This window comes from Rhamphochromis longiceps, linkage group LG14 (assembly GCF_057381845.1).
Source record: "Rhamphochromis longiceps isolate RC_006_pf linkage group LG14, R_longiceps_female_GT1.1, whole genome shotgun sequence".
NCBI lineage: Eukaryota > Metazoa > Chordata > Actinopteri > Cichliformes > Cichlidae > Rhamphochromis > Rhamphochromis longiceps.
Genome location: NC_140570.1, coordinates 24,659,553 through 24,676,773, shown reverse-complemented (window position 1 = coordinate 24,676,773; position 17,221 = coordinate 24,659,553). Strand labels below are relative to the sequence as shown.

The following is a 17,221-nucleotide window of genomic DNA, read 5'->3' as shown; positions in this document are numbered from 1 at the left end:
CCTGCTCTGTTTGTGTGCTACTGCTGCTGCAAGTGCTGCAAACACAAGGCAGAAACACACATTGACAAATCACGTGTTGTGTGAAGCGAAAAAAAAGTGAGAGAGGGTGAAAGAAAAAAATAGAAACATGGCTACCAATAGGGAGCCAGCTTTCCTTTCTTTAAAAAAACTATAATTGATTGAGTGATAACACTTTAATTATTCAGAGGGGAATTGTTTTACATGCTCTGGCGCCATCATGTGCACCCCTTCTGACCATACATAGAGTACACAAACATAACATTGGGAAGACAGGTCAGAGAGGTATGAAAAAAACACAATACATGAGAAAAGAGGAGGAGAAAAAAGAACTTCTCCCAGACTGAGCTCCAAGGGGAGAGCAGTTTAAGAACAGAAAAAAACACCTCAGCACAGAAAGCACCTAAATCTTCAGGTCTTACGACATAAAATCACATGACTTGCAAGGGGGGTGGCGAGGTTAGGTATTAACCCATGTAGACAGCACGGTGGGAGTAAAGTACTCTCTCAAGTAGAACACAAGTTCTACTTGAGAGAGAGTGTCATTTGACCTGGTTAAGCAAAAGTCAACAGTGTCCAGCTGATGCATGTGACCTTAAAGGATAGGAGCAGATAGTCAAAACACAGTTATGTCATCAATGAAGATTGTTGTTCTGGCCAGTCTTGGCCTTGGGTAGCCACATGTAGGAGATAGTTGTTTGGGTTTGAACGAACAACTGCATTCCAATTTCCAAGTTGGTCTGAATGTCCATCACTGGTCATCAGGTCTCTCAATTCCCATTGCAGAGCCATGAGCTTCTCCAAGATCTTATCAATATTGCGTTCAATAAAGACAGTCTGAGTACTCACTCATCTTCAATTGTGTCGGCCAGCCTTGTGGGGTTTTGAACAACTGTAACTACTTTCTTTGTTCTATGATAAAACAGGTCCAAGCCAGCTCCAATCAGCCAGAACTCTGTTATCATTGTTCCAAACACTAGACAAGGACATAGAAGCCAAACAGGAAAGATAAGGGAGGGAGAGGGAAATAGGATGCATCCGCCTCCGCCAAGAGCAGTAATAGATGATTATCAATATGACAACAGCTAACAACAATGTTGCTTATGCTAAACAGTAACAAATTTTGTATTTTCTATTTTCCTTTGATCATCTCTTATCTTCACGAAGTCCAAAACTAATCATACAGTAGTTAAAGGAAGGTTGTGTAAATTACTGTAGCTGATGCCTGTATGTTGACTTTCTCTTTGTCTCTGCAGTTCTTCCATGTGGAAATATAACCTTCAACAAACATACGCAACTATGCTGTCAGTTAAATGTTGTTCACAAATCTCCACAGAAGTACAAATGTTGTGATAAAAGTAAGTCGAGCTAATTATAGAATAAGCATTCCACTTAAACACAAGAACAGTATTTTAAAGCTATACTGCATGATAAAAAGGTAAACCCACACTGTAAAAAAAATCCGTAAAAATACAGTACAATCTACTGTATAAACGTGAAGGAATTTTCCGTATTAGTCATTTACAGGTATTTTTCTGTATTTCTCAACTACTGCAATGCATTGTGGGAAAAAGAACCTGAAAAGGAGGGAAAAGTAAGCGCAAGAGCAGCCATTAGGCTTCTTTCAGGCTTCATCTGGATTTTGGATTCTGAAGTTGGAGAAACTGCCTTCAAATTTCTGTGGTAAGTATTAAAACTCATGTTTCGTTTTATTAAAATAATGTTTTTCAAAAGACTCCGTGTTTTTATTTAGAAAGAATTGTTAATTTATTTGTTAACTGGTTTCGGCTGTCTCCAGACAAGTCAGGAATATTTTGCTGACTCATTTTTTAAAATAATTGTTATTTAGGTTTAACATGACTTAAGCTTTATTTTAGTTAATGTTAAAATAATTTTTACTGTGATACCACCAGTTTTGCCCTTCAGTGGCTGAACCAGTTTTCATAAATATTATAGTTAGCTGTCTGTGTCTCTCTGGGTATTACACAGCTGTGACTGCTAACTAGCTAATTAGCAAAAGTCAGCGATGTGGATAACTGGGAAAGTGAGAACTTCATGGTTCTAGAAATTATTCTAGGACTCTAATAAGTACTGTATCAATACCTGTGTTTTACAGTTGGCTCTACTGTACACTTTAAAGGGTTTCAGGCAAAGTTACACTAACCCTAGTTTAAGCCTCAGACCTTCCTGGCTGACGCTAGCAAATGCTAATGTTAGCCTCTGATTTGGGCTGCTAAAGTAAAGACTTTTAGCTAGCTGACCAGCATAGATTATTTCGGTGGTTAACAGACTGTAGTGGTAAAATTATTGAAAGTATAGTTTCACCTCAGCACATTTACAATTACAGTATGTCTATTTTGTAGCACATAGAAATGTTTAGTTAATATTTACAGACAGACACATTTTCCCTGTAACTGTGTTTTTACTCCAACATTTGTTGAAAATGTAATTTATGAAATGCTGAGCAGTATTTCTTGTATGTGGAATATTTTTGTCACCCCACTGTGCTAATGTGATTAAATACTAAAAATTATTACTAAAAAAATTCAATAATAAATCAATAATAACTATTTCTTGATTGAACTATAATGTAAGTGCAGTGCTGGTGTGCAGGGGCTCTATATGCCTTGTCTATATCAAGCTTTTAGCCAAATATAAGCAGAGATATTTGTATCTTTCTTAAAAATCCAGATCCTTACAGATTATTTGAGAAATGGATCAACAGCTATCACTACTTGAAGCACTTTAAGTCCTGCAGTGGAAAAATATCCCTTATTTCACCTTTGATCACACACTTTGGTTTTCCAGTGCAGAGCAATGGCCAAGAAAAGGAAAGACTTCCCCGAGTGAAAAAAAAGATGAAGATACAAGCTGGTGATGATCCAGAGCAGCTGGTCTCAGGAAATGAAGAAAAACCCTGATCACCTTCTCTACAAACACAAGGTGAGTTTAATGTTGTGGTTGATTTAGTTTTTCAAGGTATGTATGTTACTTTAATTATAAACTGCTTTTGTTGCAACAGAATGGTGTTATGTGTATGCAACTCTACGTGAATTATAATCCTTTGTAGGGCTGCGTGATATGACCAAAGTCTCATATCCCAATATAAGACGTATCTCTCCTGATAACGATATATATCACAAAATAGTGCATTTTCTGTAAATTCTGTGATTCTCGGGCAACTCGACTTATGTGAAATGTTTTCAGTTGGGCGTCGTGTACCTGGAGTCGAGTGTTTTGACCGATGCATGAAACTATACATTTTTAGACATGAGTTTAAATGGCCGCCATTTTCTTTCTGAGTATTTATTACACGGCGTGCTGCAAGGAAAAGCCTGTTCTAACGTTTGAGTCTAAGGATTATTTTGAGCACCTGACGACTCTTTTTTGCTTTTCATTCGTAAACTCTCTCGAAACTCTTTCATGTGATTCTTGTGTAGGTGGTTAAAGAGGTTTGTCGTGTTCGAGTGGTGGTGGGGACCAGTTTGTGGCATAATTTGCATAGTACAGTTTTCTGGGGCGTGTCAGACTTTTCATAACCAAACCATGTCCATGCTACAGAGGTAGCCCCTCATTTAACAATAAGGTCCTCGATTTCTTTTGACTGGTCCTTCTGGTTCTGCCTCATCCTTGCTGGCCATGCTGGTATTCTCTGTGCCTTCGTCTGCGTGGTGACTGTAAGCGCCATTTATAGTTACTTGATGTTTTTATTTGAGGTCATTTGTTTGATGCATATTCTGAAATTTTATGTTTGAGAATAATGTATATCATTTCAGTTTAGTTTGAAAAGTCTCAACAGAAACTTGAGCTTTATTGTGAAAGGTTTATGTGGAAAATAAACAAGCGGACGGCGGAGCCACACGATGGTTTTATCCTCATTGTTGGTAACGAAAGTACGCGTAAAAACAGTCACTTGTCCGTCCATAGTGTGGTTATTTTAAGTATAAGAGAAGGAGAGAACTTTAAGAAATAATATAGCAACTACAGTGACCATCAAAACCATGAAAAAAATATTGCCGTAAACAGTTTATTTTGCAACACCACAAAACAAAGAATAGTGTATAATATGAAACGATAGACATTTTTATATCGTAATCTGATATATATCGTCATATCGCACAGCCCTAATCCTTTTTTTGTTAATGTTGTTTATGTTCTAGGTAAAAAAAATTATAAAATGACAAACTTTTTAAAAATGTCTTGTTGTTTCTCTTTTTTTCCTCAGAATAAATTGCGACTAGTCTCAATGGCTGACACGGAGGAGCAACACAGCGACACGTTAACCCCGACTGCTGCAGTTCCTGTATGAACTGAGCAACTCTTAAAATCCAAGGAAAAGCTGAGTGTATTTTACTTAAAGCTCAGATGGACCTTGATGTACTAACATGCAGGCTGCATTCAGGACTTTGTCACACTGTTATATGAAGAGCGGTAACAAGACTTTGTAGTAATTTGTCTTACTATTGTCTTATTTGTTGTGATTTAGGGTCTGTGCGCACTAGCAGAGGTTTTTGTTTGTAACTGTAACCTCGTTTTCAGAGCCTTGTCTAACATTTAATGGTCATGAAATATGTCAGACTTTTTCCTCTACTTAACCAGCTTAGAGAATTTGAACACCGTGGAGAAAAAGGTGTGCATTAAGGATTTTGAACTATGATGTTTAAGTGTTGTCACTGCTGAGGATTCGTGGACACAGATCCTTATTCACTATGCTGCTGTTTACAGTTTAACTTTTCATCAGAACAAGCACTTCTAATTATACTTTGCTCCTCACTGACAAAACAAGTCCCGTAAATACACTTTTATCTTTAAGTTTGGGACAGTAATCTGTCTTAATTTATTATGTGTTGTAGTTATCATATGGGGAAAAGTCCTGTGGTTATCCATCAGTCCTGTTCGAATAAACCCAAAGTTCAGGAACATCTTCTTTAGATCTGTTCAGTTGTATTCATGTGGCACCACTTAAACAGTCAACAAATTTTGACTCAAGTATGTTATATTGTAAGGTAAAGAGCCCAAAGAGTTAATCTCAGACAAATGTTCACACAAATGTGAATTACATTCACTTCATTAATGAAGTGAATGTAATTCAGTAATCAAAGGTGTTTGGCTATAACTGACTACATGTGTATACTGTATCATAAGTGGACAGAGATGGATGTAAACCACACCTTAACCATTTGGCTGAGGCAAAACTACCACAAGGCAGTGATTCTAACTAAAAGGTACTCTGGATATTATTAAATGTGAACATGTCGTTAAATATGACATTTTTTGTTTGTCAGGTGTCCTGTTTGAAGAAAACACTTGGTAGCCACTTGAATGAATGTAAATAAACACATTTACATGAGGGCAACCTGATTTCAAGGAAATAAAAATGCTCAAATTTGAAAGCTTGTGAGTTATTTTGTTCATGTATCAGCTGTTTAGTAGTTTTATGACAAGATGGATGCTGTCATTATATTTTAGTATAGTGTTTGAGTTAAGGAGAATAAAAGAATATTTAACATTAATTGTACCAATGTTGTTGTGTACGAAGCACAAATTAATTTAAGTTTTAATTTATGAATTTTTGAGTACATGGTGTACTAGGTTGTAATTGCATAGAAATGTACGTTTATGGATATAAAGAACTATATTTAATGAGTTACAGTGAAAAGAAGTGCTTGGAAATAGTAATATAAACAGAAATTTCAATTTTTCTATTAACGGAAAATATCAGTTAATGATACAGAAAATATACTGTGAATAAACGGAATTTTCTGTTTTATAGCTGAAGGAAATGTCCGTAAATAGTACAGAGAGTATACTGTAAATCTACAGAATTTTCCGTTTTATCATTTACAGAAAGGTCCGTCAAACCTCCGTAAAAAAACAGAAAATGTACTGGCAGAAAATTACCAGGACATTTTCTGTTTTTCTACGGAATATTTTTTTACAGTGCAGTGGAGGCATAACATGAACTTAGCTACGATTACGATACACTGTATGTGTTTCAGTTTTTAAGATCTGGATCTTTTCCACAGGGGCATATGATGTGGAAAAGGAGCTGTGTTGTGGCCCAAGTAATAACAAAATAATTCTAATGAGGAATTCCGGTAATCACCAGTGCTGTGGTCACAACCATTATGACACTGACACTCAGTGTTGCTTTTTGAATAAGGAGGGTGTTCTTGAGATTCAACCTAAGGATCCATCTGGCTGTAAGTCAGCTTTATGTGAAAGTCAGAACTTGTCAAAGACAAATTCATACAGATATTAGAAATCTATTTTTAAAAAGTGTTTACTTTTAGTAGTTTAAAAGTTTTATACCTAACTTTATATTTAATTTAATTGCAATTCAAAATCTTGTAAAAAAAAAAACAATGTCAAGATTACACTTTGTTCCATCTGGCACCATTTTATAAACCAAATCCTATTATTTGTTTTATTTATTTGTTTATTTTCAGTCAAAAGCCTTTATCCTTTATGTCCACAGGTGTGAGAGAAAAGGTAAGAAATACACTCCAATAAATGTAGGGTTCTTATTCTCTTTGTATTCATTCATACAGTGATCAGTAAAGAAACATTTTGGTCCTTTATTTGCCAATATGGGTGCATTAAAACATCCTTTTTATTTCTTTTTTTTTTTGTCAGACAGTTGAGCGCCAGTCTAAGTGGTAAGTTGACTAAAGGTTTTACTCTTAATATAACTTTATTCAAATGTCACAACATTCAGATTTCGTGGAAGTCAAAGTCCAAAGTGGTCCCAGTGGTAGGAACATTAGGAACTGTAATCCAAATACTGGAAGACTGGCTCAAGCAGATTCCAGGGACAACATCTGCAGTGTCATTGTTGTGCTGTATGAAAAGCAGAGGCAGGACACAATGCAGGACTCAGAGACAAAGGAATTAACTGAAGGAGGCAGCTTAATTCACTGTAACAAAATGCTTAAAAGTACAAGTATACAAAACTCAAAAACCAAGAGCTGGGGACTGAAACTAGGAACTCAAAACTAGGGATAAAAAAGGGAACACGCAGGCAAATGCAGCAAACTGGGACGACGCAGCAATGGGCAGAGGGAGACTGAGGACTTAAATGCACAGGATAACAAGGGGATGGGCAACAGGTGGAAAAAATCAGACATAACAAGACAAGGGAATTAAAACTGAACACAATGCACTTGAGACATGGACTATCAAAATAAAACAGGAAACACAACACAGAGACAGAGAGCGAGGGACAGCAAGAGAGCGAGGACAGTGAGAGAGCAAGGGAGACATGACAGGCCGGGGAGAACACAGACGAGACCAAGACAACGAGAACATGAACTAAATAACTAACTAAAACTAAATAAACAAGTAACTAATAACTATCAATACAAATGATTAAACCAGGAAGCACAAGGAAACTGAAAATGCCAAATAAAGACAAAAAAAACATAGATCATCACAATAATAACAAGTTGATGTGGACTGTTTGTGTTTATTTTTGTCTTTGTACATCCACAGCACTGAACCAAAAACACATCTCTGTGGGTCGTTATGTTACAATCCAAAGGAACGTCGCTGCTGTGAGAGAAATCAAGAATCTCACTGGTTCTGTGCCTCAGGTAACACCGTCTCCATGTTTGTTTGTTTTGATATGTGGTTGCCTTATCTGTCAGTTACCATCTCATGGGACTTACCCATCACTCTGTGATGCCAGCACGGCTTCCAGCAAAGCAGTTAGCTCAGTTTTTTTTTTATCTTGTGTGAAAGAGAAAAACATCTTTCAAAGAAACACTTTCAAACTAAATATCTTAAATCTGAAGTAACACTATGGCAGAATAGCACATTAAGAAACTGAGATATTGTACTTATTTTTGATGGATTTTTGCTAATTTGGAAGTCAAAAATCTCAAATGCAATTCCTTCTGGGAAAGGAACATCTGTACCTCTGTACTTCTTTTTTTGTATTTTTGATTTTGAAGTGCACTTTGTATTTTCTGAATGTTCTCAAGTCAATTCAGGTCTCTTCTACAGAGTCATGCTGTTATAAGCAATCATTTTACATCGTCTAACTTGCAGAACTGGCAGAAGTTCCTCCAAATCCTCTATTTATGTCAAAGCATTAATAGGAATTTCATGGTACAAGTAACTCAAGTCCTGCGCACTACTGAGAAGTGAATGGCTTGATGTTTTTTTGTTGGCATGTAGTAAAATGGGTGCATTTAAGCTGTCATCTTAAGAAAAAGACTGCTATAAGCCTGCCAAGAAAGTGTCCTTCCTACCAAAATTTACCAGAGAAACATTTTTTAGGAATTACCTTTACACAAAAAGAGCAGAAACAAGTTGTGTTAAATTCTAATCTTAGGTGTGTGAATACGTTTTTTGTTTACTATACTTTCTTGGGAATAAAGAACCAAAAGGACAAAAGCTGTTTTTGTCCGACTTTAGTCCCCCAGGTTGCTGAAATACATAAAACAGTGAACAATGTTTCTTCATACAAACTGAAAGATTTAGTACTTCGCAAAATTATGTCTTATATTTAATGACAGTGAAGAATGTCACGTCATACTTGCAGACAGTGAAGTACTATCTGTCTTCCATCAGGAAAGATGGAATGATGCGTAAAAGAAAAGCAATGCAATGACGTCTGAAAAAGGTTGTAAACAAGCCTGCATGTATTGAAGTGCTTTTATTTTCACTCTATGGATACAGACATCTAAATGTTTAGTAGCAACCTGTTTTAATGTAACATGTCTGTAGTGCCAATGTTGTCATTATGTGCAGCATTAGTGTAGGGCTGAAATGTGTCATAAAAAATCTCCTGGCATTTTGGCCCACATGACAACCGTAACTTATCACATATCTTCTTCCATCATCCTATAAATCATTAAGCTTTGTAATAAAAAATAAATAAATAAAATAAAAATGGTAGAGCAGTGTTTCCCAATCTTTTGGAACCATGGCACATATTTCACATGAGTAAAATCACACAGCACACCACCATTGATCATTTTTCCCGGCACACCATGCATAGCAGAATTGGCTCGGTTTGTCCCCAGTATACCTTTTTTGCTTTCTTCAGACCACTACTCATACTAGGGCATTCATCTGGGTCAGAATTTTCTCCAGGATCCAGGTCAGATTGACTACTTATTCTTTTCAATATTTATTGCTTTTACACACTGAGTTGTCTCACTCAGCATGATTATTATGTAATTTCTCCTTGGTCTTCTTCTGTTTTACTGGCAGTTGGCAACCTATTTAATTAGAGGAGGTAGTTGTACTTCCCTCTAGTGGTAGATAATGTAATTGTTCTGCCCATTACTCGCACCGTTCGCTTACAGTACTAATCAGGTGGAACCACATAATCTTCCACGGTACACCTGATCATTTCTCACAGCACACCTATGAGCAGCAGGTGGGTAGGAAACACTAGTTTAGCTTGTGTTTGAGCATTTTGTCCTTGGGATTAACCAGAGTGTCTGGCTGGGTTCGAAGTGCGCTGAGATGTCATGCTGGTAGGGCAAACTCCTTACGACCCCAACTGACTGTAACCTACAATCCAGTTTTGAGATTCCTTCCCAGGGGCCTTGACGCCCACTCACATCTTCACTCAGTCAGTTAACCTCAATAGGTCACATGATGGTTTCACCTGAAACCTCTGCTAATAATGACTCACATCCTTTTTCACAACTTGGCCCATTTGATGAGGTATGGGATCAATAGTGGGTCAATGACTCTCTTAAGGGACAAATCCCACTACGGTTTAAGTATTTGGGACTCTCAGTCTCCACCATTTGTTTTGGACTGAAGAAGCTTGTCAGATACGAGGTGAAGCAAAGAAGTCTGGTCATTTTGTTTTTCCAGGCTCCTTAGATTACCAGGATGACCTGGATGATTGAGACCTACGCTGACATTCTTTGATAAATCCTTTAAAAACTATAATGAGATTTGAGAATAATTAAAGAATAATCATTAGAGGCACTAAAAAGATTACTGACGTAACAATAAACTTCAAACAGCAGCTTGTTTGTTTTAAAAAAAACTGCCTGGAGCTCTGAATGGGTTCATGAACTTTGCAGTACCCCTGTAACTTGTTACGTTTATGACATGTTGTTGAACCAGAAAGTCAGCCAACTTTTAGTTTCTGCTTACGAGATGTTTTCCACTCTCTCCACTTTCCCACTGTTTCTCTTTCACTCTGATTTTCGCACATTTGGCTTCACATGCTTCAGTTTTTTTGTGGTTGGTAATTCCTCCACATCTGTCTAATGTTTTGCCTTTCGGAGTTTTTCCCAGACGTTAAGGGTTTTAAAAGTGAATATGGGTTAAGCCCACACTAGGGTCTTTCCCTTCCTCTGAGGAGATTACATCACCTCTTGCTTACGTTTCGCAAGATATAAAACATCCAACTCTTGCTGGTAAAAACAAAGCATGATTTGGCATTTTAGCATTTTTAACATGTGGATAAGCAATACATGGCAGAGGAGAGGGAAGGAAGATCAGATTGTTGATTGCTTCACAGACATGACTGAGCTGAAATCTCAATTTTATCATCAGTACAGTGCAAAGGATGGGAAAATAAGCAGGCTCTTACTTGTGAATATGAAAGAGGGTATTGTATTAGAAAATGCAGCTACAAGTAAACATGCTGAATGTGAACATGTATAATTTGTTCTCTCTCAGACCCTTTGAGTCATCTTTTGTGGACATTATTCATCTCAACATGTTTACTCTGCACTCACTCATCTTTCCACCCTTCTGACCATCACACCTCTCTATTTAGGTCAAAGGAAGACACCACCCACTGTGTACAACCCCCATACACAAGTCTGTTGTGATGGATGTGTATCAGGAAAGAAGCCTTGGATAGATCAAGTAATGTTTTCATTGTTCATTTTTTTTTTCAACCCTGATCAACTAGATGAATTTTTCATTTCAGTGCAAGTCAACAATGTCTGTGGCAAAATCAACCCACTCTTTCCTTATGAAGCCAGAAGACCAAAGCACTGTTCCTTAAAAAAGAGAGAGAAAAATGTATTAAGGCCATACTAGTGAGATTTTGACTAAGTAAATGTTAGCACATACATTACAGTATTAAATTCAGTTAAAATAACTTAAAATGTATAGAGCTAACAACAGGGTCCCAGTCATTCCAGAAATGCAAGTTCTTTGTATGCACCTTCCACGAGAAAGCATGGAGCTCCACCCCGCTCCTTTTATAAAGTAACTGGGTGTTTTTAATGTGGTGCGTAAAAGTCATCTAAAGGCATACTTACCACTGCTGCAAAAGGATACCAAGTCTGGTAAGACTAAAACAAGACACATTATGAAATTAGATGTACTTACAGTTTTTTACAGACGCTAGGACACATTTCTCAATACTTAGGTCACTTTTGCAAAACTCCTCACACAGTGAGCACAACAGAAGTCTATGTGGGCTAAACTGAGGATCAGTTATCATTGTTTTGGCACAAAATGCATTCAATGACTACATCTCTCAAATTTCATGAATCATCTTCTCACTCAGACACAACAACTGCCAAAAATCTTTGTACGTACAGGACATTTTGCATGTGCTTACATACTGTTTTCAAAACTGTTAAACTTATGGCCAAAACAATAACACAATGCAAAACTTAAAAAGACAGCAAAATTCAACAACAATATTTTAGTGAAACATATTTTAAATCTAAAAATGCAGTTTAACCAGCCACAGCTTATTCTCATTGTAGATGAACATCTACACAGGTGTTACTCCTTCAATTTTTCAACTCCTTCAATTCTGGCATGCCAGAAGATTCTTTCCTAGGTGTATTGCCCTAGATGACATAAGATTTGATGTGGATGAGAACCTGTGGCCAAATGGAGGAGACCAAGTAGATTAGCATTACTATTGTATGTGTATCAGTGGATGGTGTGTATACAAATTCTTGTATTTTGGGATTACTTAGTGCAAAAAAATAAAAATACATAAACAAATATTAACGAATTCTGCATGATGTCTGATTCATTCCAGTAACATATATTGAAATTATAAACAGAGATGCGTCCTTGATTTACACAAGAAAACACTGTGTAATGCTACATGTTGTTAGTGTTTTTTAGGTCATTGTTTTGTGGGTGACAAAGTGTGTTTGTCGGCTGTCAACCTTTGCTAGTGTTCTGGAAGAATGAGTTTATTTGAGACCTGAATAAAGTGTTTTGGTAGTTGTAGTGCATTTTGAATGTGAAATGAACTGCTTTGCCAAGCTGAAGGTCAGTTAGGAGAATTGTGTGAAGAGTTTTGCAAAAGTGACCTAAGTATTGTGAAATGTGTCCTAGCGGCTGTAAAAAACTGTAATGTAAAATTGTAACCCTTTTTCTTTGCTTTTAATATTACTGATTTTCAATTTTTCATCTTTTTATTTTCCAAAACTAATACATTTTTGTGTTCACCTATGTGCAATAAAATTTTAACGTTACAGAGACAGGTTGTGTCACAACGCTGCAATGTTACTGTATTATCTCTGATTCTTCCAGTGCTGTGGAGAGACGCCGTATGGCTCGGCACAACGTGGAGTTCTGTGTTGTAATAAGACCTTGTACGAGGGCAGAGACGATGGAGAGGAATGTTCAGAGATGGGTATTCCTTACAACCCTGCTAAAGGGACCATGTGTTGTTCTCACTTTCATGGCAGCCCAGGACAACACTGCTGTGGGACAGAAATTTACCAGCCTGATGTTGAGATTTGCTGCAATGGACACAGGTGATTGTGTGTGTGTGTGTGTGTGTGTGTGTGTGTGTGTGTGTGTGTGTGTGTGTGTGTGTGTGTGTGCGTGTGTGTGTGTGCTTCACATGGATTATTAAAGAATTTCTTCTTTCTGAGTCTCTGACAGTATTTGGCACAATTTGAGATCAAATTTATTGTGGAAAACTGTCTGTTTGCTTGCCACCATTCCAGTAATTTATCTATTTAGAAGAACTAAAATATTTAGGAATTAAATTTATTGTACCATTCAATATTTTGTATTGATAAATGGGTTGGAAACCGTTGTAATGTTATCAGAGTTATCACCCAAATCAGCAGCTATTTATATCTGGGTTTTAGTTCTTCATTTATGTTCAGTTTTGTATCAGTTGAACTGGTTGAGTCTTGGCTGCTCTCATAAGTTCGTTTCTACTTGTAGTAGCTGTGAAAGTGTGGTTGAGAATGGCTCTGGGTATAAATGCATTCTGTGTAGATCCTGACGGAGTGCTGAAACTGCAGCTCCAATATTTTTCTTTCACTGTGTAAACCCTGTGCTGAAGAAATGAAGATAATACCTTTCAGGCTGAAATCTGTCAATATAGATAATGGCTCATATAACTCAGGCTCCAATAAGCTTACATTTTTCATCTCACTCTCCATATTTGATATTAATTGATACCTCTGTTTTCCAACCAGACATCCCAGACTGAGAAACATCCACTGCTGTGGGGTCAAAGCCTACAACATTAAAGACCCACAGATGAAGTGCTGTGCAGGAACACTGTACAATCTGACATCATTAGATGAGCATGGGGGGGATGCGCAGTGCTGTGGATCCATTCTGCAAAAGCCACAGGTAGAGTCAATGATATTGATGGCGTCAACAAAGTATTTTGTATTTCCTACCACTGCTTCACCCCCTTTAAACAGGCTTCTGCCTGTTGTAGGCACGAAACATGATTTAAAGTTACTTTTGGCTACAGTGGTTAGCATAACTGATGCTAACTTTTAATGCTAGATTTTTTTGTGAAGGAACATGAAGCGTATTTTTTGAAGAAAATTAATTGATATAGGTCTGGGGAAAAACTTAAGAAAGCAGCAGCTCCCTCCCACTACGCCATTGAAAGTACTGTTTAGTAATGAATGTTATACAACTGGAAATCTTCTAAATAGCAAAGTTGAATATCGGGGTTGCACCCATAAAAAGCTTGCCAAATTTTCTCTGCTAATGTTACAATGTTTTTGTAACAAAGAGCTGATAAAATATTACAATGTTTTTGTAACAAAGAGCTGATAACTGAGGATGTAGCAAGATTATTGGCTTAACATGTAATGTGGCCTGACTGAATTAACACAATGCCTCAGTGACTGCAAACAATTATGTTTTTATTAACAATAACACATAATATCTTTTCAAAACCAGGAGATTTGCTGCTCAGGTGAGGACAAAGAGGTGCTTTACACTGTCAAGACAGGATTTGGATGCTGTGGTCACCTCTATTACAACACCACTTTGTGGTCGTGCTGCGCTGGGAGGCTTACATTAATCAATGAATCAGAACAGGATCAGAGAAAGATGATTAATGGTCAGTCGCATACATTTAGATGTCCTCTCACAAAGTAGAACTTCATTTTGTGTCATTTTAACATGATGGCACAGCCCAGATTCTGCATTTTACCAATAATATGTCTATACACTTTTTTTTTCAGAATACCGACATTTCTCTGTGAATAATCTGAACAAAACTTCTCTTTGCAATAAAGGTATGAAATATATACACATATTGGAATGCCATTGAAAAATAATGTGTATTTGTAATGCAATGTTCTGCATCTCTGTTTAGTGCGCATTGGGATTGTGGAAAGTGTGTCTCTGCATAGCATTGTTTTCAAGAGCATGCTAAAAGTCCATGGGAAGAAGGCCAAAGTCAAAGCTTTGTCTTTGCCGTACACCCTGAAAATAGTTGATCACTGCAGCTCCCCTAAACTGATTCCTGGGAAGATCTATATCTTTAACAACGTTAATATTTTCACTGATTTCAATCATCAATCTGTTCTTCAATCACTGCATTTCATTTTTTCCAAGTGTTCACCTTAGACCAGTAATCACATTCTAGTTACAACTGTATTCTTACTTGTGTTACAAAGGTCATCTCCTTGAAGACAGATTAGAAGAAGAGAAAATCATTAAAAGTGCCATATGGGCATTTCTTTCATTTTAGTGCATTGAAGGACAAGAACGTGCAAGTACAAACTACTTCGAGCTTGAAAGTAACATGCACATTGATCCCAGCCAAGCAGCTAGAGTCCTCATTCTGTTTATTTGGGACTGTAGTCTAACTAGTGTGATGGTACACCTAAGGTCATGTTAGAGTAATGCAAAAAAAGATAAGATGAATAAAAATTATTTATTTATAAAACTATTTAAAATGTAAAGTAATTAAGGAAGTAATAACTACTTCAAAATCACCAAGAAATGTCAAACTTTAATTACTTTAGTTACAATTATGTCTTTACTTGTGTTACTTTTAAAAAAAACAATGAGCAATGTGTAATTTCTTACTGTTTATGGGAACCATCCCATCTTTATGTAACAGTACAACATTCAACCTTACAGACCCACACAACAAAAAAAGAAGATATAAACGTGATCATCTTTAGGTATAGCCACAATTACCAGCAAAGTTAGTGGAAAAACAGCTCAAAATTTTCAAATAGCCAGTTCAGTAGAGTTCTCTGGAATTGACACAGTCATCTTAAGCAGCGGTCCCCAACCTTTTTATGCCCGACAATATTTTCATGGACGGACCTTTAACACACGTGAAAAGACCCAGGAAAACCGAGTTAACGAGCAAAACGATAACAAAATAACGCTGAAAACTGATAAAAACCCTGAAAACCATACATTTCATACCTGAGCCTCTACTCTCGCAGCCTGGTACCAAACGACTCACGGACCGGTACCGGTCCGAGGCCCAGGGGTTGGGGACCACTGATCTTAAGCACTGCTCAGGGTCTTAGGGTCCTTTTTCAGGTTCTTGACAAGAATTGAATCCTGTTTGCAGCAATGGATAGATGCTTCTCACAGTGAAATCAATGTATTGCACTAATCTCAATTGCTCAATGTTGTACACCACTGTATTTTTTGTGTTTCTGCAAGGTGAGCCCACTTAATTGTTGCATTGTTGCATACATGAAAAAGCTAAAACTGTTTTTTTAAGTCAAACCCACACTATTGAATGTATGCATGTATTATAAATCATATGTTTTATTTTACTAGCTAAAGCTAGAGAACAATAAGCACTTACTTCTGAATGCCATAGATGTTATAAGAATTGCTATTTCTTCTTAACTACCCAACTGTGTTCACCTTTGTGTAAGCTGTAGTTACTTTTTAACGAGAATGTGATTTACGTAATGTGATTAAAGATAGAGTACTGTAACTGGCAGATGCAGAGTGGGTACTATGGATGAGCCCCAGGGGTCCAGGCTCACCCAATAAAGTTATAGTGCCTCCTGAGCTGAATTGTATGCTATACTGTAACTAAGTTACACTAATTCACACAATTTGGTGATTAAAAAAAACGCCAAACAAACCTTGGACCCATCCAGGTCAAACTTTGGGAAGTGCCTTTCTCTTTGAAACAAAAAAAAAAAAAAGAAGAAAGATTCGTCAGGTTGTGAAGCTAGTTTTAAATCATGACCCTATTCAAAGGTTTCGAAATAAATGGAAATCTGTTCAAGATATTTACTTAGGTTTATTGAGCCACTTCTGCACTTCTGTCTCTTTTCCTCTGCAATATAAGACAGATGCATTTTTTTTAAATATTTCTCTGTGAATGTTTGGTGCTATGCATGTATTTATATTTAATTTTTCTATAGAATAGTAATGTGACTTGTGTTGAATGACTCCTGTCAAAGTTGGTTGTTCTTCCAGTTCATATGGTCTGCAATTGACCCAGGGTAAAGGTTTGCCATTTTTGTACTGTATATTGCTTTATTAGAAGTTGCTGACATCTGTCATTTTTTGAGTTGATTTATTAAAGAAAACAATATTGTACTCATAAATGCACATTTATTATTGTCTAATTCTGTCTTCCAACAAACCGATGTAGTTCAAGGGCTTAAAATGAATCCATTAAAATACATAAGACTGGGGCCAGTTTTTTGCACCACCATCTTAAATACAGTAGCCAAGATGAATATTGCCAATCCATCTAACTACGATTTATGTATGTGGCTATGTACTGGTCACATGTGGACAACAGAACTCACTGACATTTGCATACTATGGAGACAAAGTTTAAGACTTGAATTAGGAGAAGTAAGAAAGCAGAATTAAGTTGAAGGCAATCTACTAGTAATTGGCAGAACCACAAAGAGGAACACAACATAGATTTTCCAAAGAAGGTTTGACTGTTGTACTAAATTTTGTATATATTTAAGTTTATTTAAACCACTTTCTAATGCATTGAACTATAATCTTGAAGGCAGAGTGATCA

The 17,221-nt window shown here is 36.8% G+C and overlaps 1 protein-coding gene and 1 long non-coding RNA gene across 2 annotated transcripts; both read left to right on the top strand.

The window, feature by feature from the left end:
- Positions 1 to 1,494: 1,494 nt before the first annotated feature.
- LOC146654109 (uncharacterized) lies at positions 1,495 to 5,411 on the top strand. The gene is made up of 3 exons (XR_014907268.1): positions 1,495 to 1,701; positions 2,827 to 2,961; positions 4,244 to 5,411. It is a non-coding gene; the product is annotated as an uncharacterized LOC146654109 (long non-coding RNA).
- A 916-nt stretch (positions 5,412 to 6,327) lies between these two features.
- On the top strand, positions 6,328 to 16,764 carry LOC146654108 (uncharacterized). Its single transcript, XM_085380453.1, has 9 exons — positions 6,328 to 6,510; positions 6,655 to 6,677; positions 7,510 to 7,610; positions 10,775 to 10,866; positions 12,511 to 12,737; positions 13,416 to 13,575; positions 14,143 to 14,305; positions 14,430 to 14,483; positions 14,564 to 16,764. The coding sequence occupies exons 1-9, from the start codon at positions 6,487 to 6,489 to the stop codon at positions 14,815 to 14,817; spliced, it is 1,098 nt and encodes a 365-aa protein (XP_085236579.1). The 5' UTR covers positions 6,328 to 6,486; the 3' UTR covers positions 14,818 to 16,764.
- The last annotated feature ends 457 nt before the right edge of the window (positions 16,765 to 17,221 follow it).

Coding starts and splice junctions, on each gene's coding strand:
- LOC146654108 (XM_085380453.1), top strand. CDS start 6,487: ATGTCCACAGGTGTGAGAGAAAAG. Junction 6,511..6,654: donor CCACAGGTGTGAGAGAAAAG/GTAAGAAATACA, acceptor TTTTTTTGTCAG/ACAGTTGAGCGCCAGTCTAA. Junction 14,306..14,429: donor TCAGAGAAAGATGATTAATG/GTCAGTCGCATA, acceptor TTTTTTTTTCAG/AATACCGACATTTCTCTGTG.